At 44.2% G+C, this 26,845-nt stretch overlaps 1 protein-coding gene across 6 annotated transcripts in view; it reads left to right on the top strand.

Moving 5' to 3' along the window:
- Positions 1–26,845, top strand: part of DPP6 (dipeptidyl peptidase like 6) — a 1,780,442-nt gene that overhangs the window by 1,501,684 nt on the left and 251,913 nt on the right. For all 6 annotated transcript variants that reach the window (XM_068235887.1, XM_068235889.1, XM_068235888.1 and 3 more), the window contains exon 6: positions 11,724–11,776. In XM_068235887.1, the coding sequence (XP_068091988.1) occupies positions 11,724–11,776 (53 nt within the window). The remainder of the gene's footprint in view (positions 1–11,723; positions 11,777–26,845) is intronic.

Here is a 26,845-nt window from a genome sequence, read left to right as displayed (position 1 = left end):
AAAACTCAATGCATTGTCTTCCACCATGCCATCAGTGCCAGTTCACTCAGTGATTTAGTAAGAATTATATATTTGTTTGAGATACCACAACAATGTTTTGCAGCTCGAAAAAGAGTTTGAATCTTTATTTGCACACAATACTAAAAATGTTCCTTATAGAAAATGATTCTAAGACAATCCATTCAGTTCATTTTCTTGAAGATCACAAATGTAGTCTAAGTACATCAACAATCACATCCTCACCAGGTCAATTCTGTTACAAATTCTGGCTTGGAGTAGTAAACAGAATACTTTTTTGGCAACCACATTGGTTCATTTTGTGCGTATGCCCTTCATCAGGCCTGTAGTATTAAAATATGTTTATTTCTCCTGAGACCAAAAAGTAACCTCCATAAGAGGCTCAGGTAATAGGCAAATATATATAATGGACCATCTGTGCCAACCAGATGTTGTCTAGTACCATCTCACTGACATACAAGAGTTAGAGATGCATTTAGTGGAGAGAGCAATGCTGCGGAAGATATCGGTGCTATATAAATACTAAATAATAATAATAATAAGCACATTACTTATTCTCATACATATTGAGATTTGCCTTCTCATGCACTGAGGTGGACCAAAAGTCTGAAATGGGCTGTCTGCATATTGGGTTGATGTGACTGTAAAATGTATAAGCTATAGGCTTGCTAAACACCACCGTTTTTTTCCTCTCTATAATATTTTGGCCATCTCCTCCCTGCCGAAGCCATTACCTGCACAGGGTCATATTTCATCGACCCTCCAGTATAGATGAAAGCTTATGCTGTTACTTGTATATCCACCTGCCTGCTTTGAATATTGACTTGTACTGTGATGCATGGAGTAATGGAAGCCACTCTACTACCCCACTTGTCATTCCGCTTGTCTTTTAGATTTCAGGCTTCGCTAACCTCAAGGACTGTACATCAGCACTATATATTAAGTAAACTCATGTACGGCAGTAAATATTATATGGAGCCTCATCATAAAATAATGAGTGCTGTGCCTAAGCTGCCGGGACCCACACAGAGTTAACACCATGGCGGGTATGAGTAATGGGCGTGAAGGAAAATTATCATGTGGGATTATGCTAATGGGAACAAGGATTAACCACTTCACCACAGGAGCTCAAAACAAACCAGAACGGAAAATTTAAAGTCAAAATAAACATACACACGTCATACTTACCTCCTGTGCAGTCTACTCCTCAATCTCATTCTACTCTCCTGTGATCAATGGAATTTAAAAAAAAATGGCAATAACCGGGATCACCGCACCGTTAAACTGTAATATCGCCCCCTTGAACCATAGGGAAACATGGACATTATTTTGCACATCAGTTGTCATTTCAGCTATAACTGACAGCAACTGATATATATCTGACAGCAACTGATTAATTTCAGTTCTGACCAGAGCCGGATTAAGACTGAATGGGGCCCTAAGCGGACTTACACATTGCCCCCCCCCCCCCCCCCCGACATGCAGCCAACCAAGGAGCAAGCATCTTACCTACTATCAGCCGCTCCCTGGCTGGAGCCCCTCCATGCTGCAACTCCTCTCTGAACTCTGCTGACTCTGTAGCAGCACGTCATCCAGCCCAGATGAACGAGCGAGCAAGCAGCGGCCGTTGCTATGGTGATGGGGCCACATGCGAGCCCCGCTCTCCACAGCCCAGCCTGTGCAATCAGATGCAGACTGATGATGTCAGCAGCGTCAACCACGTTGCGCACACTGACTGTACACTGACTGCACAGGCTGGGCTGGAGTAAGCAGAGCTGGCACCCTGGAGTGAGCAGAGTGGCCCCATCACCATAGCAACGGCCGCTGCTTGCTCGCTCGTTCGTCTGGGCTGGATCACATGCTGATGCAGAGTCAACAGAGTGCAGAGAGCAGTTGCGGCACGGAAGGGCTCCAGCTAGGGAGCGGCTGATAGAATGTAAGATGCTCGCTCCTCGTTTGGCTGATGGGGCCCTTAGACTCTTACTGGGGCCCCAAGCTAATGCTTCATTTGCCTGGTCGGTAATCCGGCCCTGGTTCTGACAAAATCTTGTCAGAACTGAAAAGGATCGTTGTTAGAAGAAAATGGTGAGCTTCTGAGAGGAACTGATGGGGAGGTAAGTATGTAATATTTATTTGCAGGTACATCATGTTTTAAACACTCTTCTAGTCACACCTTTACCTCACTTCCAGTTATGTCTTCACCACGCTAACATTTACTGTATACCTTTTCCGTACCATCAGTCACACATTCACTACACATCCAGTCATGCCTTAAAGTATACCCGAGGTGACATGTGACGTGATGAGATAGACATGTGTATGTACAGTGCCTAGCACACAAATACCTATGCTGTGTTCCTTTTTTTTCTTTTCCTGCCTGAAAGAGTTAAACATCAGGTTAGTGGCAGTTTCTGACTCAGTCAGTACTGGGTCAGTCTACAGTCTGATCCTCACTGATAGGAAATTACAACTATAAAACACTTTCCTAACAGAAAATGGCTTCTGAGAGCAGAAAAGAGCTAAAAAGGTTCAATAGTTCATAGATTTTAGCTCTGGCATATTTCAATGAATGTGTCATTGAGCAAAAACAATAAAAAAGTAAAGGAGGATAGATACAATTTCATTAGTTTTTTTTTTTTTTTTTACTAGTTTAGGAGCCAGCATCATCCAATCTCACAGTATCTGTTGTTAGGGTACTGCTGTGAAGTTATAGTGATGATGTCATCAGGATAAAGAGAATTATTTAAGATATTTGTAAGCTTTATTTTTTTAAAGTTATAAAATGAACCCCATCAGAGGAGAGATTCTCTAGGAGACTAAAAATGACTGCAGGCACTACTGTTAAAGAGGAACTTCAGCCTAAACAAACATACTGTCATTAAGTTACATTAGTTATGTTAATTAAAATAGATAGGTAATATAATCTCTTACCCACCCTGTTTTAAAAGAACAGGCAAATGTTTGATTTCGTGATGGCAGCCATCTTTTTGGTTGAAAGGAGGTGAAAGGGAGCATGAGACACAGTTCCAACTGTCCTGTGTGCTGATCACCCCTCCCAGTTGCTAGGCAACGTGTATAACAACATAGGAAATCCCATCATGCTCTGCACAGCACCAGGGAAAAAAAGCCCAGGCTTTTTTCTTTGATGGGTGGAGCTTAGCTAAAAATGCAGCTATTTAAGATGCTTTGGTAAGAAAAACAAAGTTCTGATGCTGTAAAACTGTTAAAGAAACACAAAGCCTTTTCAGTTCTGCTGGGTAGATTTTTAGTCCAGAGGTTCACTTTAAGAATCCTTGCTAACTGCTGTAGCTCTGACAAGAATGAAATGACCAGCTAACAGTGGGTGGGGGGAGCCAAACCTTTACCATAGAAAGCAGAAGCTGATTGTTTAGTAATTTTCAGAAAAGAAATGATGGGCAGGTTACTTACCTATAAATAACTAGACTCTGGCTGATGATATTAACATAACCACTGTATCTTCACTATGCAGAAGAGATGCAAAACCATTTGCACCGGGGAGACATTTTCACGAACCTAGATTTATGTTTTATATATATTTTTTTTTTTTGCTTAAACTCTTCCCCCTAAAATTATATTTTTCACACAAACACACACAAATACACACACACATAAATATATATATATATATATATATATATATATATATATGTGTATTTTTTTTTTATTTATATAGCGCCAACATCTTGCGCAGTGCTGTACTTAGTTCAAAACAAATATTGGGGAACATATATATACATGAGAATTTCAAAACCTTGTACAATCACGACATCCAGCAATACAAATACATCCATACCGTAGTTAGGGCTTAATTCACTAAACCGTGATAACTCAAATATAACACCTTATCAAAGATATCACACCTTATCAAAGTTAACACACCTTATCAGAGTAGCATAGCGAGCGCTACAAACTTATGCCTGCTAATTGACAATGGCACTCGCCCTGCCCTGAGCACCTGCGGGTTTGTAGCACTTCAATCAAGCAATGTGTGGTTTGAGTTATTACTAAAATTGGTACACGTTTATATGGCAAATTACAGCAAACTAAGAAACAATAGGAGGAGGTACCTGCCCTTGTGAACTTACTATCTGAGGGTAGTGGGGTGGAAGCAATAGTGAAGGAGACACAGGGGTTAACGGATGAAGCAGTGAATCTGCAATGCTTCCTATAGTATATATATATATATGTATATGTATATGTGTATATATATATATATATATATATATATATATATATATATATAAATCTCACTGGGGGTGCCATCTTTAGTTCTGCGGGGTGATCTGTACTGGCAGTTGGCAGAAGTCATTATTTTCCACAATGCAATGAGGTTCACAGACAGCCAACTGTCAGGACCATGGTCATGACATCACACTGTGGGAGGGGTTTCACCACAATATCAGCCACAGAGAACCCCCTTGATGATCTATTTGAGAAAAGGTTAAGATTTATCGTGGGGAAGGGGGTATCAGCTACTGGCTGGAATGAAGTTCAATGCTTGGTTGTCATTACCTTCCTCTACACATTTTCATGGAAAATGTCACCTTTTCAAAAATATAAATATTTTCATAACATTTGACTTTGGCAAGGCTGGGCTTCGGTTAACAAGGCTTCCTATGTAACAGAAGCATTTGTTTATTTTGCTGAGAAGGTGACAGGCTCAGTAGTGCTGGAATGCAGATGTATGAGTGAGGCAGGTGCACCGTATAACTTCCACCTCACATACAGTTAACCTCAGAGCAGAGAGGTATAAAAAAAGGGGGGGGGGGGGGGTCAGCTTCACATGAAGTGAAATATGATACAGATTGATTTTCTCACTAAAGTGTTTATTTCTGAGGGAATGATGTATGAGGACGCTCCCTGATTTTTTTACGTAGTGTCAAAAAAAACATGTAAATGCATCAGTGCTCCGCGGAGCGGGCCGGTGAGTAGCGCGCCGCATGAAATAAGATCTAGATTGATTTTTTCCCACTTTCTAATCCCTCTCATATTTCTATTTTTAAGATTGACAGGTAGCTTTGCATTGCAGCTGTTGTGCCTGCTTCTAATGGAAAATAAGTTCCCCCCCACCCACTCTCCATTCCAGCAAGAGTAGATTTTTTTCCCATATGTTGCCATGCAGGAGGAAATGTTTAGCCTTTGACAGAGTAGCAATGTTTACTCAGAAACTCATTTATTGGTTTTACCTCTGAGCTCATTGCGTGATGTCTGAAGTTGGAAGGTCTGTTCTTTCCAGAAAGAGGACCTGCGCTGAGTTAATAGTTTCCCCGCTGCTCGATGACTGACTGGCATTTGCTACAAGCTCACAGTGCGCATTGAAAATAGGCAGGCGTAGCAAATACATGGCCTTTCTGTTGTAGGGAAAGCTGGGATTCAGGACCTCAGACAGCACCACATCAGCACAGAGTGGATACTAATACATCACTTTAAAGTACTGTAGTTTCTTATTCAGAGCAATGCTGAAAGTCATTTTGCCTTCTTCAAACAGAAGGTATTTGCAATAATTCAGCTTTAAAGTGGACCTGAACTCAAGCACAGAGCACAAGGAAAACACAGATTAATCCTCCCTGTTTGTGTTTAGAGTGAGCCTGTTGAATTCCCCCTCAGCTGCAAGAAATCACAATTGTAATTCTATCTCTCAGCTGTGTCAGCACAGGATTCTCGGCAGCATAGGCAGACACGGAGCTAGTAAAAAAGGGCGCACAGGGATAGTGGACAAAAAGGGCGCCGCCATAGACTGCAATGCAAAATATCGGCTATTCGGCGCCCGACAGGAAAAAAGGGCGCCCGAGAAATAGCAGTTACAGGGATCGTGTTAGCAAAAGTTTTCGTTTACAGGATAAGGTTTATAACAAATATCGTTTACAAGTTCGTTTTGACTTTGTATTATACTTATTTTTTCGTTTGCAAATTTTGCTTATATGAGTTTTAACTAGTTTTTTTCATTTTAAAATTGCGCTTACAAAACTATAACAACTAAAATTTCGTTTACACTTCTTTTATCATTTAAAATTTGTTTTCATATGTATAATGCTTAAACTACGATTCTCAACCTGATTGTATTAGAAATACATCGCTTTTGGTATTAACTTTGTTTTTACACTTATAATGCGTTGATTATAGTTACTAAAATATCGCTTTAAATATTACTGTTATTTTAAGATTTCTAATGCATACGTGATTGTAAGCCTATCTATTGTATTGTATGTGTATATATATTATATATACCGTTTTCTACTTATAATATTATTAATGTATACGTGATTTTAAGGCTAGTTATTCTATTACAAATATATAAATTATTTTATTCATGTTATTTGGAGTGAAGTATTTTAAGGATTAAATATATTATTGTTTATATGTGTTTAGCGTGATTGTGCAGTGGGGATGGTGAGGTTTAGGCATTACTAGGGGGTCTAGGGGTTAGGGATAGGTACAGGGAGGGTTAGGTATAATTACAGTGCGATATACACCACCAGGGGGGTGGTTAGTTTTAGGCACCACCAGGGGGGTGGTTAGTTTTAGGCACCACCAGGGGGGTCTTAGATTTAGGCACCACCAGGGGGGTCTTAAGTTTAGGCACCACCAGGGGGGTCTTAGGTTTAGGCACCACCAGGGGGGTCTTAGGTTTAGGCACCACCAGGGGGGTTTAGGGGTTAGGGTTGGGATAGGTACAGGGAGGGCTCTGTATGAGAGTAAGGTTAGGTATAGTTATAGTACAATATATGTAATATATACAATTTTTTACATTATGTGTATTTACATAAAGGGGGGGTCTAGGTGTGAGGGATAGGGATAAGGAGAGATATCTGTGACCCTAAAGTTAGGTATAATTGTAGTAAAATACCTGTAAAACCTACCATTCTAGTACTATGCTTAGCCACTTCGCATCCAGACCTTGTTTTCCCCTTATTGACCAGAGCAGTTTTGACGCTTTAGCTATGTCCCTTTTTAATCAGCCATAACTTTATCCCTACTCACGACACCTAAATGATCTAGGTATTGTTTTTTTCAGGACAAACTAGACTTTCATTGGCGGGTATTTTGTCCCTAGACCAAAAAAGTTTTCTATGCATTTTAATGGGAAAAAGAGGGGAAAAATGAAAAAAAATGCATTTTTGCTCAGTTTTTATCAATTCCAGTTTAAAAATAAAAAGTGCCACAGAAGATAGAAACATGTCACCAGTATTCTGTCCCCCAGTATAGATAGCAAAATGTGTCTCGAGTATCAGACCCCCCCCCCTATAGCCAGATGTGTCCCCAATATCAGTCACCCCCAGTATAGCCCGATGTGTCCTCTGTTTGGCACCTCCCAGTATAGATAGACAGATGTATCCCCAGGATTACTGCCCCTCATTATAACTAAATGTGTCCCCAGGAATAGTGGTCCCCCATTATAGCCAGATGCGCCCTCAGGATTAGCGGGTGCACCCTGGATTAGCCCCCCCCCCCCCACCATTATAGCCAGATCTGCCCCCAGTATAAAATTATGCACATAATTAAAATTGTATCCCCTCTTACTCTATCCTCCCCCCCCCAGCTGCACATTTTACCCCCCACCAGGGGTTCAACAACCCCCATAAGGGCCAGCCAGATGTCCCACCCCCCACCCAGGCAGCCCCCTCGGTGGCCAGATCTGTAAAAAAAAAAGGATTAGAAAGCAGCCTGACTCACCTTTTCCTGTTCCAGCGATCCGCTTGCAGCCCGAGCCTCCGATCGCCGCTCTGCACGCAGCCCTGTGATGCCGGTTACCAGGTCCCGGCTTGATAACGTCATCAAGCCGGGACTCGGCTATTCAGCATCACAGGGCTGCGTGCAGAGCGGCGATCGGAGGCTCGGACTGCAGGCTGATCGCTGGAACAGGAAAAGGTGAGTCAGGCTGCTTTCTAATCCTTTTTTTTTTACAGATCTGGCCACCGAGGGGAGAGATGAAGGATCACCGCTGTTTGCTACAGCGGTGATCGTTCATCCGCGGGGGGGTTACTAATTGGCTACAAGGGAACATTTTCCCTTTCACCAATTAGTATTGCAGCTGTTAGTGCCGGGAGGTGCGCTCTGAAGCGCACCTGTTCCTGCACAACATGGCTGCAAGCAGGTCAGTATATCTACGTGGCTGGGGCTTGGAGAGAGCCACAGCTGACGTAGATATACTGTATCAAAGGACAAAGTGGTTAATACAAGTGTAAATATCGTTTTTGCTATAGACGCTATTTGACGTTTAATTTCAGAAATAGTTTACTGTTATAGACGGTATTTTGCCATTTCATTTCCGTTTATTTAACCTATTTAGCACTAAATTATCGTTTATAACCTCTTAAACGACAAATATGGTTTTACATTCAAACTTACAATTTCGGCTATACCCCGCGCCCTTTTTTCGAGGCGCCCTTTTTTATACACGCGGCAGACACCGCTAATTTGTGAACACAGGATGTTAACTCTTTGTCTGCTTCCATGAACAGTAGGGAGTAGACACACTGCAGATTTATTGCAGAAGTTCTGTGGGCTGTAACCAAGAAATGTTTTTCTTTAACCTATTGCCGACCGCGTCACGCCGATGGGCGTGGCTGCGCCTGCAGCCCCAGGACCCCCGCCGTAAAGTCCTGGGGCTGGCTTTTGCAGGAGATCGCGCCGGCTGATGCACTCGCATCTCCGTTTGGTAGGCGGAGCTCTGCTCCGTCTTCAGTCTCCCAGCGGCGATCACCGCTCGGAAACTGTTAGATGGCAAAAACCCTGTTTATTAGCATAGTACAACGCTGCGATCTACAGCAGCTCTGTACTGGGGACAACCGTGTGACATGGCTGTCCCCCTGGGACATGGTAGAACAATCGGCTCTCATAGGCTGAAGCCTATGACAGCCGATCGCTGTGATTGGCTGGCTTAGGGAGGGAGGGAGGGAGTTAGGTGAAGGAAAAAAAAAAAGAAATAGGGAAATTGAATAAAAAAAAAAATAGACATAAATATTAAAAAATCAATAAATAAATAAACCTGGGGGATTAGACCCCACCAAAAGGAATCTAGCTCTGTTGGTGGGGGGGGGGGGGGGGGGGGTCACTTGTGTGCTGAATTGTGCGGCCCTGCAGCGAGGCCTCAAAGCCTGGTACTTAGGGGGTTTTAACACAGCGGTCCTCAAGAGGTTAAAAGTTATTATGCTGTTGCTTATATAACTATACAAACTGTGCTCACCCGTGTAAATCAATAGGCTAATATGATGCAAAATAATACATTGAAATAGTTAGAGTCTTCCCTATCACAAGAGTCCAAAATGTCAGTAATTACTACAAAATGACAGCGCTCCTCTTCATCTGTATTGCACTATCTGTGGGATTAACAAGAACTCAACATAGTGCATTACTGTTGGACTGAAATAATTCAGGCACACACCCCAAGGACTCAGTGCTTCACCCGTGCTTCACTCTGTGCAAAACATAAACACAGCCCCTTTAAAATATCAACTCACCAGATATCATCCACCTCAAATCCAGGTGGGTTTAGCGTTTCAATAATTCAAAGGCTTTCCAGCAGCAAGTAGTGAATATATTTAATCCAGCTTCCTCATTAAAAAAAACAACATAAAACACTCATAGCCTAAAGCCATTAGGATTTGCAACAATGCCCTGCGCTATATTTCACACTCACGATCAGAAATATTGCAAGCCTATTGGGCTGATAGCCCAGCAGTGTCACCCTCAGTGTGGCTGCGGCGTCCCTTGTCCACTCTGGCGCATCCGCTCATCCTCCTAGTATTCAAACCCAGCCAGTGTTCAAGATCCGTGTCTAGTGACGTCAGACGCACCTGGCTTCACCCCACACGTTTCGTCCATGCGGACTCATCAGGAACTGACATCACAGGAGCGGCCGACGTCTTTTGTAGTGTATTGCTGCTCGCTGAAACGCATATTGCGTGGCATTATGGGCGCAGTGTGAGACACATTGCATCCATTCTATTGCGTAGATTCATCCAATAAGGCGCAACAGAGTGACCCAATGGTCGCATATCTCTTACGCACTCATCCGTGATAATCATCCTCTATGTATTTTGCCTTTGGTCTAAGGCTCACAAATAAGGACACCTGAGTCCCCAAGCTGTCAGGGCAGACATTTTTTTTAAATACAAATCGATTTCGCACTGATATAGGCCCTAGAATCTTTCATTGCTACCATTTTAATCAGTGATTACCAATATGCATTTCTAAATGAAAATTTACACATAATCTTATCGAAAAAATAAAAATACATCCGGTGAGTCTGTTTAACATTGGGTGTCTATGGTGGAGGCTGCTGTTGGAGAATATTGCAAGACTAATGATTTTAAAGATTTATGAGAAGATGTGCGCTGAACAGTGATGTAGTGACTTTTGAAAGACTTGCCTAAGTCTCGTGATAGCGCACTCAATGGAATTGTGTTGTGTAGAGTGGCTATAGCGCTTTGAAATTTGTGTGTGTGTTTATACATAATTAAATTCTCCCATTAATGCTACTAAAGAATTTCAAAGCTGATTTACAGAATTATGGGGACTGCCAGGGACCAATCCAAACACAATAATACGTACGGTAGATGTATCTGCCAGTGATACTTGCTGGTTGGCCATCTCCCTGTCACAATCTAGCTATAAATGTCTCCATTATTAAATGAATACTCCCATTCTATACAATTATATAAAGCTTTACTGTGCAAAAATAGAAAATTACAAAGTATAAATAGAGCAATATATAAAATGTGCAAAAAGCACTTTAATTGGACCAGCAAATATCCAATCAATTAATAATAATCGTCCACAGATTAATACATGCGTATATAACATCCAGTCCATATTGGTATTGAATTAACCAACACACATTCCTTATACATAATATACAAATTATGTCCAGAATGCCCCTGTTTACATGATTTCAACCCACTGGGTAATTTACAGGGGGAGAATCCTGTTTTATTTAGCACAGGCAACGCGTTTCGCGGGTCTAAGCTCGCTTCCTCAGGCCAATTTGTCACAATAGTATTCCTTGAAAGAGAAACCGTGACCAAGGATTGAACTTCATCCCAATCACTAGCTGATACCTCCTTTCCCATGATAAATCTAATCCTTTTCTTAAACAGATTATCAGGGGGCTCTGTATGGCTGATATTATGTTGAAACCGCTCCCACAGTGTAATGTCAGAACCATGGTGTTGACATCGCACTGTGGGAGCCTTGTTGCATTGTGGGAAATAATAGCTGTTTCCAACTGCCAAAAAAAGCAAGCAGCAGCTACTTCCACTGACACCACCTGCCAGCAGTAAAAATGTCACCATATAATAAATGTCAGAATGTAAATCAGGGAGAGGAAAGATTTTACAATGGGCAAACACTGACTAAATCATTTATACATAATTAGGGGGGGGGGGGTAGACTTTTTGCTGCAGGCATCAAGTCTGAGCATCATTGATAGACTTGAGATTCCCATACTAAAGCGGGAAACATTCATTGAACATGGGCTATTGTGCTTTGAATGCAAGGCCTGACTTTCAGTCCCAGCGCAGTAACATACCTGCAGATTATACAGAGTAGGGTGCTTACATTAACCTTTCTCCCTATACTGAAAGTAATCTAAATGGCTATAATCCTCAGCACAGCACAGTGATTTGGTTTGATGTTATTTGCTTTTCGATGACAGTGTTCCTTACTCTATTTTCTGCTTGCAGATTTATCAGCACTCTTTTACGGCACAGTATGCCCTGTGTAACGTCATCACAAGGTAAGAGTTCTCTTTTTATTGGCGAGAAATCTACGATTTATGAAGGTGCTGCATTGACGCAGCCTTAAAATATTGCTGCTTGTACAGAAAGATGATTGAATGGGAATGATATAAACCACTGAGGCTGCCTTCTTTAGAATGCATTACATGGGCAGGTGTAAAAATATTCAGTCTATGGGCTTCTGCATTTCTAGAGCTTGATATTCATTTTTAGATGTCATTTTTTTTGTTTTTTTATTTACAAAACCAACTTTCTTATATGTGTACATTCCAGCAGAATAGCAATACAAAAAACAGATGAAGAGGAAATAGACCATCAATATTTTACACCAAAAGACAAGCGGGGATCAAGGGCTGTTATGTGAGGCCATGCAGGTCCAGTCCACTCACGATGGCAAGTGAGGCGACTTCCTCAGGCAGCAGAAGTCTGGGGACAGCACCAGGCAGAAACAGGAAGTGAAGAGAGTGCCTGGTTAACCTACACTGGAGGCAACTGTGCCTAGCTACCAACACTGGGGGCACCTATAACTGGCTACCTACCTATACTGAGGGTGTTTTGGGGGGGGGGGCTCACCGCAGCTATAATGTGTGGTGCAAATTGTTGGGTGCTGTGCGATCATTCCAATTCTGGGGGGTGAGGAGGGGGGATAATCCTCACAAGTTTGCATCAGGCAGCAAAAAGTCTAGAACCAGCCCTGAGGCCATGGTGTCCTTACTGTTATGTGAGGCCATGGTGTCCTTACTGTTATGTGAGGCCATAGTGTTATTACTGTTATGTGAGGCCATGGTGTTATTACTGTTATGTGAGGCCATGGTGTCCTTACTGTTATGTGAGGCCATGGTGTTTTTACTGTTATGTGAGGCCATGGTGTCCTTACTGTTATGTGAGGCCATGGTGTCCTTACTGTTATGTGAGGCCATGGTGTCCTTACTGTTATGTGAGGCCATGGTGTCCTTACTGTTATGTGAGGCCATGGTGTCCTTACAGTTATTTGAGGCCATGGTGTCCTTACTGTTATGTGAGGTCATGGTGTCCTTACTGTTATGTGAGGCCATGGTGGTATTACTGTTATGTGAGGCCATGGTGGTATTACTGTTATGTGAGGCCATGTAGAGTTGAGCTGAAATTTTCGTAATTTCGCATTACTATAATTACGCATGCGAAATTTGCGATTACGATGCGAAATTAGCGTAGCGAAATTGCCATTAAAATCGTAATTGAAAATACCGTAAGCGTAATTTTCAACGCGAAATTTCGCGTTTCGTTCATGCCGTAATTTCGCATTAAACGCTACCTTAATTTCGCTTTAAACCGTAACGCTCCGTATAATATAAAAAAGCCGCCGACTTTAAGGGTTAATAGCAAAGCCCCCTTAAATGCTAAGAGCCTCAAATTTGGAGAATATATTAAGGAGATCAGGAGGAATAAGAGGAAAAAATTTTTTTTCAAAAAGACCTTATAGTTTTTGAGAAAATCGATGTTAAAGTTTCAAAGGAAAAATGTAAACATTTAAAAACCCGCCGACTTTAACGGTTAATAGCAAAGCCTGCTTAAAGTTTAGGAACACCAAATTCCCAGGGTATATTAAGGGGATCAGTGGGAATAAGAGGGAAAAATTTTTTTCAAAAAGACCTTATAGTTTTTGAGAAAATCGATTTTTAAGTTTCAAGGGCGAAAATGTCTTTTAAATGTGGAAAATGTCAGTTTTTTTTGCACAGGTAACAATAGTGTATTATTTTCATAGATTCCCCCAAGTGGGAAGAGTTTTACTTACTTCGTTCTGAGTGTGGGAAATATAAAAAAAAAACGACGTGGGGTCCCCCCTCCCAGACCTCTTTAACCCCTTGTCCCCCATGCAGGCTGGGATAGCCAGAATGCGGAGCACCGGCTGCGTGGGGCTCCGCACCCTGACTATACCAGCCCGCATGGTCCATGGATTGGGGGGTCTCGGAAGGGGAGGGGCAGCCAAGCTTTCCCCTCCCCCTCCGAGCCCTTGTCCAATCCAAGGACAAGGGGCTCTTCTCCACCTCCGATGGGCGGTGGAGGTGGAGGCCGCGATTTCCTGGGGGGGAGGTTCATGGTGGAATCTGGGAGTCCCCTTTAAAAAGGGGTCCCCCAGATGCCCACCCCCCCTCCCAGGAGAAATGAGTATAGAGGTACTTGTACCCCATACCCATTTCCTTTAAGAGTTAAAGTAAATAAACACACAGACACTTAGAAAAAGTATTTTAATTGAACAAAAAACATAACCACGAAAAAAGTCCTTTAATATTCTTAATTAACCATTAATACTTACCTGTCCCTTTAAATAAATGATCCCTCGCAATATCCTCGGAAATGTTCTATCAGTTACAATGTAACAAAGTTATTACAATGTATCAACTTTGTTACATTGTAACTACGCCGCACCCGACGCCACTCGCTGCTCAGCCGCCGCATACGCGTCCGTGCAGGACGCTAAGTCCCCGCAGCTCCCGCTGTCCACCCCGCCCACATCTGTCACCCACATGTCACCCACATGTGGGTGACATGTGGGTGACATGTGGGAGAGGCGGGGAGGGCAGCGGAGCCGGCGGGGACTTAGCGTCCTGCACGGACCCGACAGAGCTCTGAGCTATAGCTCAGAGCTCTCTAAAGCATCTTTGTATTTGGGCTCCAAGGAGCCCCATTGGTCCTTAGCAGACCAATGGGGTTCCTTCAAATCAGAAGGAACCCCATTGGTCTGCTAAGGACCATTGGGGCTCCTTGGAGCCCAAATACAAAGATGCTTAGAGAGCTCTGAGCTAGCTCAGAGCTCTGTCGGGTCCTGCAGCGCAGACGCGGTGGCGGCGGCGGCGGTGAGTGACGTCGGGTGCGGCGTAGTTACAATGTAACAAAGTTGATACATTGTAATAACTTTGTTACATTGTAACTGATAGAACATTTCCGAGGATATTGCGAGGGATCATTTATTTAAAGGGACAGGTAAGTATTAATGGTTAATTAAGAATATTAAAGGACTTTTTTCGTGGTTATGTTTTTTGTTCAATTAAAATACTTTTTCTAAGTGTCTGTGTGTTTATTTACTTTAACTCTTAAAGGAAATGGGTATGGGGTACAAGTACCTCTATACTCATTTCTCCTGGGAGGGGGGGTGGGCATCTGGGGGACCCCTTTTTAAAGGGGACTCCCAGATTCCACCATGAACCTCCCCCCCAGGAAATCGCGGCCTCCACCTCCACCGCCCATCGGAGGTGGAGAAGAGCCCCTTGTCCTTGGATTGGACAAGGGCTCGGAGGGGGAGGGGAAAGCTTGGCTGCCCCTCCCCTTCCGAGACCCCCCAATCCATGGACCATGCGGGCTGGTATAGTCAGGGTGCGGAGCCCCACGCGGCCGGTGCTCCGCATTCTGGCTATCCCAGCCTGCATGGGGGACAAGGGGTTAAAGAGGTCTGGGAGGGGGGACCCCACGTCGTTTTTTTTTTATATTTCCCACACTCAGAACGAAGTAAGTAAAACTCTTCCCACTTGGGGGAATCTATGAAAATAATACACTATTGTTACCTGTGCAAAAAAAACTGACATTTTCCACATTTAAAAGACATTTTCGCCCTTGAAACTTAAAAATCGATTTTCTCAAAAACTATAAGGTCTTTTTGAAAAAAAATTTTTCCTCTTATTCCCACTGATCCCCTTAATATACCCTGGGAATTTGGTGTTCCTAAACTTTAAGCAGGCTTTGCTATTAACCGTTAAAGTCGGCGGGTTTTTAAATGTTTACATTTTTCCTTTGAAACTTTAACATCGATTTTCTCAAAAACTATAAGGTCTTTTTGAAAAAAATTTTTTTCCTCTTATTCCTCCTGATCTCCTTAATATATTCTCCAAATTTGAGGCTCTTAACATTTAAGGGGGCTTTGCTATTAACCCTTAAAGTCGGCGGCTTTTTTATATTATACAGAGCGTTACGGTTTAATGCGAAATTACGGTAGCGTTTAATGCGAAATTACGGCATGATACGACTGTAATGCGAAAATTACGCTTACGCGAAATTTCGCGAAATCCTTCTTCATTACGATTATGTACTTACGGCCATAATCGTAATTACACTAATTACGCAAAATTTCGCAAAATCGTAATTAGGTCATTACGCTCATCTCTAAGGCCATGGTGTTATTACTGTTATGTGAGGCCAAGGTGTCATTACTGTTATGTGAGGCCATGGTGTTATTACTGTTATGTGAGGCCATGGTGTTATTACTGTTATGTGAGGCCATGGTGTCCTTACTGTTATGTGAGGCCATGGTGTCCTTACTGTTATGTGAGGCCATGGTGTCCTTACTGTTATGTGAGGCCATGGTGTCATTACTGTTATGTGAGGCCATGGTGTTATTACTGTTATGTGAGGCCATGGTGTTCTTACTGTTATGTGAGGCCATGGTGTCCTTACTGTTATGTGAGGCCATGGTGTCATTACTGTTATGTGAGGCCATGGTGTTCTTACTGTTATGTGAGGCCATGGTGTCCTTACTGTTATGTGAGGCCATGGTGTCCTTACTGTTATGTGAGGCCATGGTGTCATTACTGTTATGTGAGGCCATGGTGTCCTTACTGTTATGTGAGGCCATGGTGTCCTTACTGTTATGTGAGGCCATGGTGTCCTTACTGTTATGTGAGGCCATGGTGTCCTTACTGTTATGTGAGGCCATGGTGTCCTTACTGTTATGTGAGGCCATGGTGTCCTTACAGTTATGTGAGGCCATGGTGTCCTTACTGTTATGTGAGGTCATGGTGTCCTTACTGTTATGTGAGGCCATGGTGTCATTACTGTTATGTGAGGCCATGGTGTTTTTACTGTTATGTGAGGCCATGGTGTCCTTACTGTTATGTGAGGCCATGGTGTTCTTACTGTTATGTGAGGCCATGGTGTTCTTACTGTTATGTGAGGCCATGGTGTCCTTACTGTTATGTGAGGTCATGGTGTCCTTACTGTTATGTGAGGCCATGGTGTCATTACTGTTATGTGAGGCCATGGTGTCCTTACTGTTATGTGAGGCCATGGTGTCCTTACTGTTATGTGAGGCCATGGTGTCCTTACTGTTATGTGAGGCCATGGTGTCCTTACTGTTATGTGAGGCCATGGTGTCCTTACTGTTATGTGAGGCCATGGTGTCCTTACAGTTATGTGAGGCCATGGTGTCCTTACTGTTATGTGAGGCCATGGTGTCCTTACAGTTATGTGAGGCTATGGTGTCCTTACAGTTATGTGAGGCTATGGTGTCCTTACTGTTATGTGAGGCCATGGTGTCCTTACTGTTATGTGAGGCCATGGTGTTTTTACTGTTATGTGAGGCCATGGTGTTATTACTGTTATGTGAGGCCATGGTGTCCTTACTGTTATGTGAGGCCATGGTGGTATTACTGTTATGTGAGGCCATGGTGTTATTACTGTTATGTGAGGCCATGGTGTCCTTACTGTTATGTGAGGCCATGGTGTCCTTACTGTTATGTGAGGCCATGGTGTTTTTACTGTTATGTGAGGCCATGGTGTTATTACTGTTATGTGAGGCCATGGTGTCCTTACTGTTATGTGAGGCCATGGTGTTATTACTGTTATGTGAGGCCATGGTGTTATTACTGTTATGTGAGGCCATGGTGGTATTACTGTTATGTGAGGCCATGGTGTTATTACTGTTATGTGAGGCCATGGTGTCATTACTGTTATGTGAGGCCTTGGTGTTTTACTGTTATGTGAGGCCATGGTGTCTTTACTGTTATGTGAGGCCATGGTGTTATTACTGTTATGTGAGGCCATGGTGTTATTACTGTTATGTGAGGCCATGGTGGTATTACTGTTATGTGAGGCCATGGTGTCCTTACTGTTATGTGAGGCCATGGTGTCCTTCCTGTTATGTGAGGCCATGGTGTTATTACTGTTATGTGAGGCCATGGTGTTATTACTGTTATGTGAGGCCATGGTGTTATTACTGTTATGTGAGGCCATGGTGTCCTTACTGTTATGTGAGGCCATGGTGTCCTTACTGTTATGTGAGGCCATGGTGTCCTTACTGTTATGTGAGGCCATGGTGTCCTTACTGCTTTGTGAGGCCATGGTGTCATTACTGTTATGTGAGGCCATGGTGACCTTACTGTTATGTGAGGCCATGGTGTTATTACTGTTATGTGAGGCCATGGTGTCCTTACTGTTATGTGAGGCCATGGTGTTATTACTGTTATGTGAGGCCATGGTGTTATTACTGTTATGTGAGGCCATGGTGTTATTACTGTTATGTGAGGCCATGGTGGTATTACTGTTATGTGAGGCCATGGTGTCCTTACTGTTATGTGAGGCCATGGTGTCCTTACTGTTATGTGAGGCCATGGTGTTATTACTGTTATGTGAGGCCATGGTGTACTTACTGTTATGTGGGGGTCCTTGTGTCCTCACTGTTATGTGAGGCCATGGTGTCCTTACTGTTATGTGAGGCCATGGTGTCCTTACTGTTATGTGAGACCATGGTGTCCTTACTGTTATGTGAGGCCATGGTGTCATTACTGTTATGTGACGCCATGGTGTCCTTACTGTTATGTGAGGCCATGGTGTCCTTACTGTTATGTGAGGCCTTGGTGTCCTTACTCTTATGTGAGGCCATGGTGTCCTTACTGTTATGTGAGGCCATGGTGTTATTATTGTTATGTGAGGCCATGGTGTCCTTACTGTTATGTGAGGCCATGGTGTTATTACTGTTATGTGAGGCCATGGTGTCCTTACTGTTATGTGAGGCCATGGTGTTATTACTGTTATGTGAGGCCATGGTGTCCTTACTGTTATGTGAGGCCATGGTGTCCTTACTGTTATGTGAGGCCATGGTGGTATTACTGTTATGTGAGGCCATGGTGTCCTTACTGTTATGTGAGGCCATGGTGTCCTTACTGTTATGTGAGGCCATGGTGTTATTACTGTTATGTAAGGCCTTGTGTACTTACTGTTATGTGAGGCCATGGTGTCCTTACTGTTATGTGAGGCCATGATGTCTTTACTGTTATGTGAGGACCTGGTGGTATTACTGTTATGTGAGGCCATGGTGTCCACTGGCGTAACAATAGGGGATGCGACCCCTGCCGTCGCGGGGGGGCCCGGGGCCCCCCTAGGGCCCGCTCGGGGAATTTTTGGGGGCAGGAGGGGTCGCAGCATAAGAGGAGAGCTGTGGCTGCAGATCGGTGGGGAGGGGGAAAATCCCTCCCCCCTCACCTCGGGCTCTCCTCTTAGCGCTCCCCCTCCTGCAATCAATCATTGGTGGTGCTCGTGGCAGCAACGGCGGCAGGCAAGCTGAGCACATACCTCCTTCTGGCCGGAGGTCTCCGTTCACTAAGTGCTTTATGGAACTTCCTGTGCAAAAAAAAAATTCCAGGCCCCCCTGCAAAAAAAAAAAATAATTCCGGCCGGAATTTTTTTTTACAAGGGGGCCCGGAATTTTTTTTTTGCAGGGGGGCCCGGGGCTTTCTAGGTACACTCCTGATGGTGTCCTTACTGTTATGTGAGGCCATGGTGTTATTACTGTTATGTGAGGCCATGGTGTCCTTACTGTTATGTGAGGCCATGTTGTCATTACTGTTATGTGAGGGCATGGTGTCCTTACTGTTATGTGAGGCCATGGTGTTATTACTGTTATGTGAGGCCATGGTGGTATTACTGTTATGTGAGGCCATGGTGGTATTACTGTTATGTGAGGCCATGGTGTTATTACTGTTATGTGAGGCCAAGGTGTCATTACTGTTATGTGAGGCCATGGTGTTATTACTGTTATGTGAGGCCATGGTGTTATTACTGTTATGTGAGGCCATGGTGTCCTTACTGTTATGTGAGGCCATGGTGTCCTTACTGTTATGTGAGGCCATGGTGTCCTTACTGTTATGTGAGGCCATGGTGTCATTACTGTTATGTGAGGCCATGGTGTTATTACTGTTATGTGAGGCCATGGTGTTCTTACTGTTATGTGAGGCCATGGTGTCCTTACTGTTATGTGAGGCCATGGTGTCATTACTGTTATGTGAGGCCATGGTGTTCTTACTGTTATGTGAGGCCATGGTGTCCTTACTGTTATGTGAGGCCATGGTGTCCTTACTGTTATGTGAGGCCATGGTGTCATTACTGTTATGTGAGGCCATGGTGTCCTTACTGTTATGTGAGGCCATGGTGTCCTTACTGTTATGTGAGGCCAAGGTGTCATTACTGTTATGTGAGGCCATGGTGTTATTACTGTTATGTGAGGCCATGGTGTTATTACTGTTATGTGAGGCCATGGTGTTATTACTGTTATGTGAGGCCATGGTGTTCTTACTGTTATGTGAGGCCATGGTTACATAGTTACATAGTTATTTTGGTTGAAAAAAGACATACGTCCATCGAGTTCAACCAGTATAAAGTACAACACCAGCCTGCTCCCTCACATATCCCTGTTCCCTCACATATTACTGGTGTTATTACTGTTATGTGAGGCCATGGTGTACTTACTGTTATGTGAGGCCATGGTGTTATTACTGTTATGTGAGGCCATGGTGTCCTTACTGTTATGTGAGGCCATGGTGTCTTTACTGTTATGTGAGGCCATGGTGTTCTTACTGTTATGTGAGGCCATGGTGTTATTACTGTTATGTGAGGCCATGGTGTCCTTACTGTTATGTGGGGGTCCTTGTGTCCTCACTGTTATCGGGGCACTGTGGTGGTTGCTTGTTATGGGGAGTTATGCGGACCTGCACTTCATCAATGATTTGTAGATAATCTCATGCAATTAAGGAATGACTTCTGATTGGCTGCTATAGAATTTTGCAGCTTGCATATCTGTAATGCTCAGTGCTCTATGTAATGAATAGACGGTGTAAATGTCTATATGCAGTTGTAACCTGGAACAGAAAATGAAACAAGCCTTTGATTGGAGCATTATCAATGCCTGCTTTTATTATTTACTGTTCCGTGAGTAATGCTTAGATCTCAGCATTACTGCCTCCTGGGTGTGCATTAACTGCCTTGAGATCTTTTAATAAGCAGACATGTTCTTCTTTAATATTCTATCAGTTATGTGATAAAAAACGATTTATCTCAGCTTCCAAACTCTTGCTCACTAGTGTCACCTAGTGGACGGTACACGTGTGTTCAGCTTCGTGACAGTGACAGCTGTGGTGGCGTAGGAGCTTAATGACACATTTCCTTCTAAACAGAAAGCGCTAGTAAGAATAAAAATATTTAAGTATGCTTTTTGGAACAATATTTTATTAGACTGCTAATAAATGGGCTTGCTCAGATAAATTGTGACCAATTATTTTATCTGCACTTGTATTGTCTCTCACATTGATGAAGCAGCTTTGTGTGTGTGTGTGTGTGTGTGTGTGTGTGTGTGTGTGTGCGCGCGTGTGTGTGCGTGCGTGCGTGTGTTTGTGTGTGTGTGCACGTGTGTGTGTGTGCACGTGTGTGCGTGCGTGTGTGTGCATGTGCGTGTGTGTGTGTGTGTGCGTGTGTGTGTGTGTGCATGTGCGTGTGTGTGTATGTGCGCGTGCGTGTGCATGTGCGTGTGTGTGTGCGCGTGCGTGTGTGTGTGTGCACGTGCGTGCGTGTGTGTGCGCGTGTGTGTGCGTGTGTGTGTGTGTGTGCACGTTCGTGTGTGTGTGTGCGCGTACGTGCGTGTGTGTGTGTGTGCACGTGCGTGTGTGCGCGTGCGCGCGTGCGTGAATTACCTTCTGGGAGAATAACTACTAAACATATTGATTTATCTTTCATGATGTATAACAACATATTCTACTATTACTCCAGCTGTGTACCACCACTTAACTGTCACACAGGGTAGGCTGAGGCTAGGTACGTAACAACAGCCCTTGTGACCCCAATGACCGCAGGGAAGGGGGGTTCGGAGGGGATACAGGGCCTGCTCCATCACTACTCCTCCCTTCCCTGTTGCAGACTGCAGCAGAGCTGTATACATGATATATTTACTTCTCTTTCTCGCTTGATGCTGCCCCCTCTGGCTTCCGATCACACGACATGCAGCAGAGTGAGTGGTGCTGGAAAAGGAAGCCAGGTGGGATGAGAATAGGAAAATATATTTACACAGGTTTGCTGCACAGGGTGGAGGTGCAGGCCCTTTAGCCTGGGAGGAGGGTGGGGGCTTATTCCCTATGATGACGTGGATGAGGCTGACCCAAAGTGAACCTACCATCGGCAGTTGTCTGTGTAAACACGGGCCTGTATTTCTGGAAGGGTCACACAGTCCTAGTCCTAGGGTGGCTGCTTCCTGAGGGGTAAGCTGGATATAGCCTGGATATGAAAATGGAAGTTTCTGCTGCTCTACATGCTCTGAGTCCTCCAAGGCCTCTGTAGCAATATGTAGTATTGCTGTTTAGCCACTAGATGTCTCACTACTATTATTAAGGATTCAGCTTTGTACAACTTGTTGGTTCCTCCCTGTGTATGTGTAAAGGACACAGGCTTGTGTGATAAGCATGATTAAAGCTTCTCAGTTATAATCTACCATGAGTGTCTAGAAGAAACCTAACATAACAAACAGCCACTGTCCTTCCTGGTTTACTGGTGCCATCTCATTATGTGACCCTGGCACACGTGCAGCGTTAGGTCAAGCAGTGAGAGGGCGCCGGTAAACCAGGAAGGACAGAGGTCTTGGAGGACTCAGAGCATGTAGAGCAACATAATCTGTCATTACAGTAGCTAGAGACAGAAGAGGAGATGAAGGACTTGGAGTGCGCCGGCTGGGTAGGTAGCGGCTTCCGCTGTGCTCTACAATTTTTTACATAGTTATTTGGGTAGAAAAAAGACATACGTCCATCGAGTTCAACCAGAAAATAAAGTGCAACAGTTGTAGTTAGTTAGTGAAGCTTGTGGGGGCTGCAGGGCAGGGAATAGCGTAGCTGCAGGGGTCAGTGTAGCTGGGCGGGAGGGGGGGGCAGGAGTTACTGTAAATGGTAGGGGCAGTGTGGCTTAGTGCAGCTTGTGGGGGCAGCAGGGGTTAGTGTAGCTGGTGGGGGCAGTGTCGCTTAATGTAGCTGGGTAGTGTAGCTTAGATAGACAGCTTGGGGGAGTAGCAGTACAAGAAGCCCCTCACCATAGACACATGCAGGTTTAGTATATTTTTCCCCCTTGTTTTTGCCCTCTAAACCGTAGGTTCTCAACGTGTGGTACGTGTACCCCAGGGGGTACTTCTGATGGTTCGAGGGGGTACTCAGGCTTAATACTGTATACATAACCAAGAATAACAAATTTAGAGTTTTACAAAATAATAAATCTCATTTAAACAACATCAAATTAGTATTTTAGCTAATTACAAGCAATAGTAAATGCTTGGAAATAGTTTTGAACCAATTATCATGTACTATGATTAAATATATACTTGTCAAGGGGTACTTGTGATGTTTGCTATGCTAGGGGGTACTTGGTGAGTACAGCGTTTTAAAGAGACTCTGAAGTCTCCAACATTATTGCCCCTCTTAAATTGCCGCATCACAGCGGCTGAAAACACTCTAAATCACCCCTAACTCTCGAGGGTACATCGCGGGCTCCTTCCGCTTAGAGGCAGAGCATTTGGCTGCAGCTCTGCCTCTATGCGCGTCAATCAGCGCGGAACGCCACCTCTCCCCGCCCCTCTCAGTCTTACTTTACTGAGAGGGGCGGGGGAGAGGCGGAGAAACGCGCTGATTAACGCGCATAGAGGCAGCAGCAAAATCCACGACCAAGAAAGTTGTGGATTTTGCAGGGCGAGTTAGGGGTGATTTAGGGTGATTTCAGCCACGGGGATGCAGCGATTTAAAGGAATACTGTAGGGGGGTCGGGGGAAAATGAGTTGAACTTACCCGTGGCTTGTAATGGTCCCGCGCAGACATCCTGTGCCCGTGCAGTCAGTCACCGATGCTCCGGCCCGCCTCCGGTTCACTTCTGTAATTTCTGACTTTAAAGTCAGAAAACCCCTGCGCCTGCGTTGCCATGTCCTCGTTCCCACTGATGTCACCAGGAGTGTATAGCACAAGCCTAGTATGGTCTGTGTCTGCGCAGTACGCTCCTGGTGACATCAGGGGAAGCGAGGACACGGCAACACAGGCGCAGGGGTTTTCTGACTTTAAAGTCAGAAATTACAGAAGTGAACCGGAGGCGGGGCCGGAGCATCGGTGAGTGGCTGCGCCAACACAGGATGTCTGCGGGGGACCATTAGAAGCCCCGGGTAAGTTCAACTCATTTTCCCCCGACCCCCCTACAGTATCCCTTTAAGAGGGGCAATAATGTTAGTGAGGTTTTTAAAGTAAAAAACTAATTTTTTGGAAACTTCAAAGTCTCTTTAAAAGGGGTACATACCAATAAAATGTTGAGAAACACTGCTCTAAACCTAGGTGTTAAGGTCCGTTGTGTCTTATGGTCCAAAAAATATGATATTTCAGATATGTTTACATTATTACTCAAGCATAAGTATGACTCTTCTGATGTATATCTGGAGTAGTAGTGAAAGCACCGGTCGTGTGACTGCTGGCAGGCTGCATCCATTGCAATTAGCATGTCATATCCTCCATCTATATGGCTGAATTGGCTGCACATGTTGAAGTGCTGTGCTGACCATGTATGGTTCTGCCTCCTTCTCTGATGATGACTGACTTAGTGATACTTAGATGGACATCTGAAAATGATGTGCTGCTGTCGGGCATTGAGATCTCGCTCTGATCGCAGCACAGAGGATGAAAGCAAATGAACAGAGGGGATGAGATGAACTCAGAAGGAACAGGCAGAATCCTAAATAATAGAACAGCGGCACGACAAGATTGAATACAAGTGAAATACAGACATCTACGATAACAAAATAAATTGAATGGACTGCTTGGGAAGAAACAATGAATAAATAAAAATAAATCTTTTGGTTATTACAAGAAATAAGGACCCAGCTGCTGTTTATTTAAATTAATTGTGTTTCTTATAGGATAGCTGTGAAGAATTTTCAATGAGTGTGTAATCTCCAGTAACATGAAAGAGCCTTGTCACAAACCCACCCCACTCCACCACTAAAGTAACACCAGTGCCTCTAAAGGCAGAACCACAGTCTGGCCTGCCATGCAATCAGAGCAGGATCATCCACCAGGCAACCTAGGCAGATGCTTGGGGCCTAGTGAGTGTCAAAGGGCCCACCTGTCACCTTCTTTGACCTCTCTTCACTTCCGTTTACCAAAAGGACCAAAGAGGGCTCCAAATCTACTTCCTTGTCTAGGATCCCATTGCATCTTAAAGAAAACCAGAGATCTAAAAAAAAATCCAAACGTTTGTATATCGCTTTTCTCCTGACGGACTCAAAGCACTCAAGAGCTGCAGCCACTAGGAGCACTCAAGAGGCCACCCTGTAGTGTTAAGCAGTCTTGCCTTGAACTCCTTACTGAATAGGTACTGACCCTAACCAGGATTTGAACCCTGGTCTTCCATGTCAAAAGCAGTGCCCTTAAAGAGAACCCGAGGCGGGGTTCTAACAAAAAATTCCCCATACAGAGGCTGGGTCTGCTTATAGAGCCCAGCCACTGTTGCTATTTAGATTCCCCCTAACGTCCACCTGCGCTGAGCAAGACCCTATAATTCACAATGGCGCTGCCGACACTTAGCGTGTCAGCAGCGGCTGTGTTTACCATTGTAATGCCAGTCTTTGCTCTCCCCCGCCTCCTGAATCGCTTCGGTCCCCGCTCACGCCCTTCCCTCCACGCTGATTGGAGGCAAGGGACATGGGCGGGGACCGGAGCTCTGCAGGAGGCGGCGGAGAGCGGAGACTGGCATTACAAAGGTAAACACAGCCGCATAGCGTGGCTGTGAATTATAGGGTCTCTCTAAGCACAGGGGATGTTAGGGGGAATCTAAATAGCAACAGAGGCTGGGCTCTATAAGCAGACCCAGCCTCTGTATCAGGATTTCATTGTTAGAACCTCGCCTCGGGGTCTCTTTAACAAGTACACTATCCAGCAAGAAACCATACTTACCCAGGCCTTCCTCCAGCCCCATAAACACGTCTACTGCGCATGCGCGGACTTCCTGAAGGCCCAGACTGGACCCGACTGAGCCAGTTACCAGGGCTGATCGCGGCTGAATGGCAGACCGCAGGAGGACGCTGAGGGACTCAGATGTGTTTATGGGGCTGGAGGAAGCCCCTGATAAGTATTGATTCTTCCTATCTTTAGATCTCTGGTACACGTTGATTCATCTCTGCATACAATAAGAAACCTATTTGCCAACTTCTTGTTAAAGGACCACTATTGCAAAAATTGTAAAAATTAAAATATATGTAAACACATACAACTAAGAATAACATTGCAAAAATTAGCTATAAATTACTTTTCTCCTATGTTGCGGTCACTTATGCTGGCATTACAGGGCACATCTTTTGCGTTCGATTTGGCAGCCGATCTATTAGTCATTCGATTTTCTGCTCGATTTTCTTATCTTCCACTCGTTTTTCTTATCTTTTTTTCCATTGACTTCTATAAGAAATCAAGCGGAAACGAATCGAGCGGAACATCGAACATGTCGGAATGTTATCATCGAAGGCATCTACCGGTACGATTCTTATAAAAAAAGTACCGTGTAATCCGAGCATAACAGTAGGTAGTAGAAATCTGACAGAACTAATAGGTTTTGGACTAGTTAAAAAACTGGTTTCTCTAGGGCAGAGTTCCACAACCCTGTCCTCAAGGCCCACCAACACTGCATGTTTTGTAGGAAACCACACACAATCACAGGTGGAGTAATTAGTGTTGAAGCAGAGCTGATTAACTACTTCTGTGCATTTATACAAAAATGTAGTGTTGGTGGGCCTCGAGGACAGGGTTGGGGAACACTGCTTCTCAGAGCCGGAGTAAGGCTAAATGGGGCCCTAAGCAAAGTAACTGATTTGGGCCCCCCCCCCATCATGTCGTAATAGAATCAGAAGATGCAGCTGCACAGCAACATGCCACACACACCGGGGCAGCCGAGCTACTGGTTGCTTTCCTCTGTGAGTGCACAATGCAGGGAATAGCAGCGGCAAAATGCAGAGTGAGAGATGAATGGCTGGGACATTTGCACTCAGGGGC

Source organism: Hyperolius riggenbachi, chromosome 5 (assembly GCF_040937935.1).
Source record: "Hyperolius riggenbachi isolate aHypRig1 chromosome 5, aHypRig1.pri, whole genome shotgun sequence".
NCBI lineage: Eukaryota > Metazoa > Chordata > Amphibia > Anura > Hyperoliidae > Hyperolius > Hyperolius riggenbachi.
This window is presented reverse-complemented; position numbering and strand designations above follow the sequence as displayed.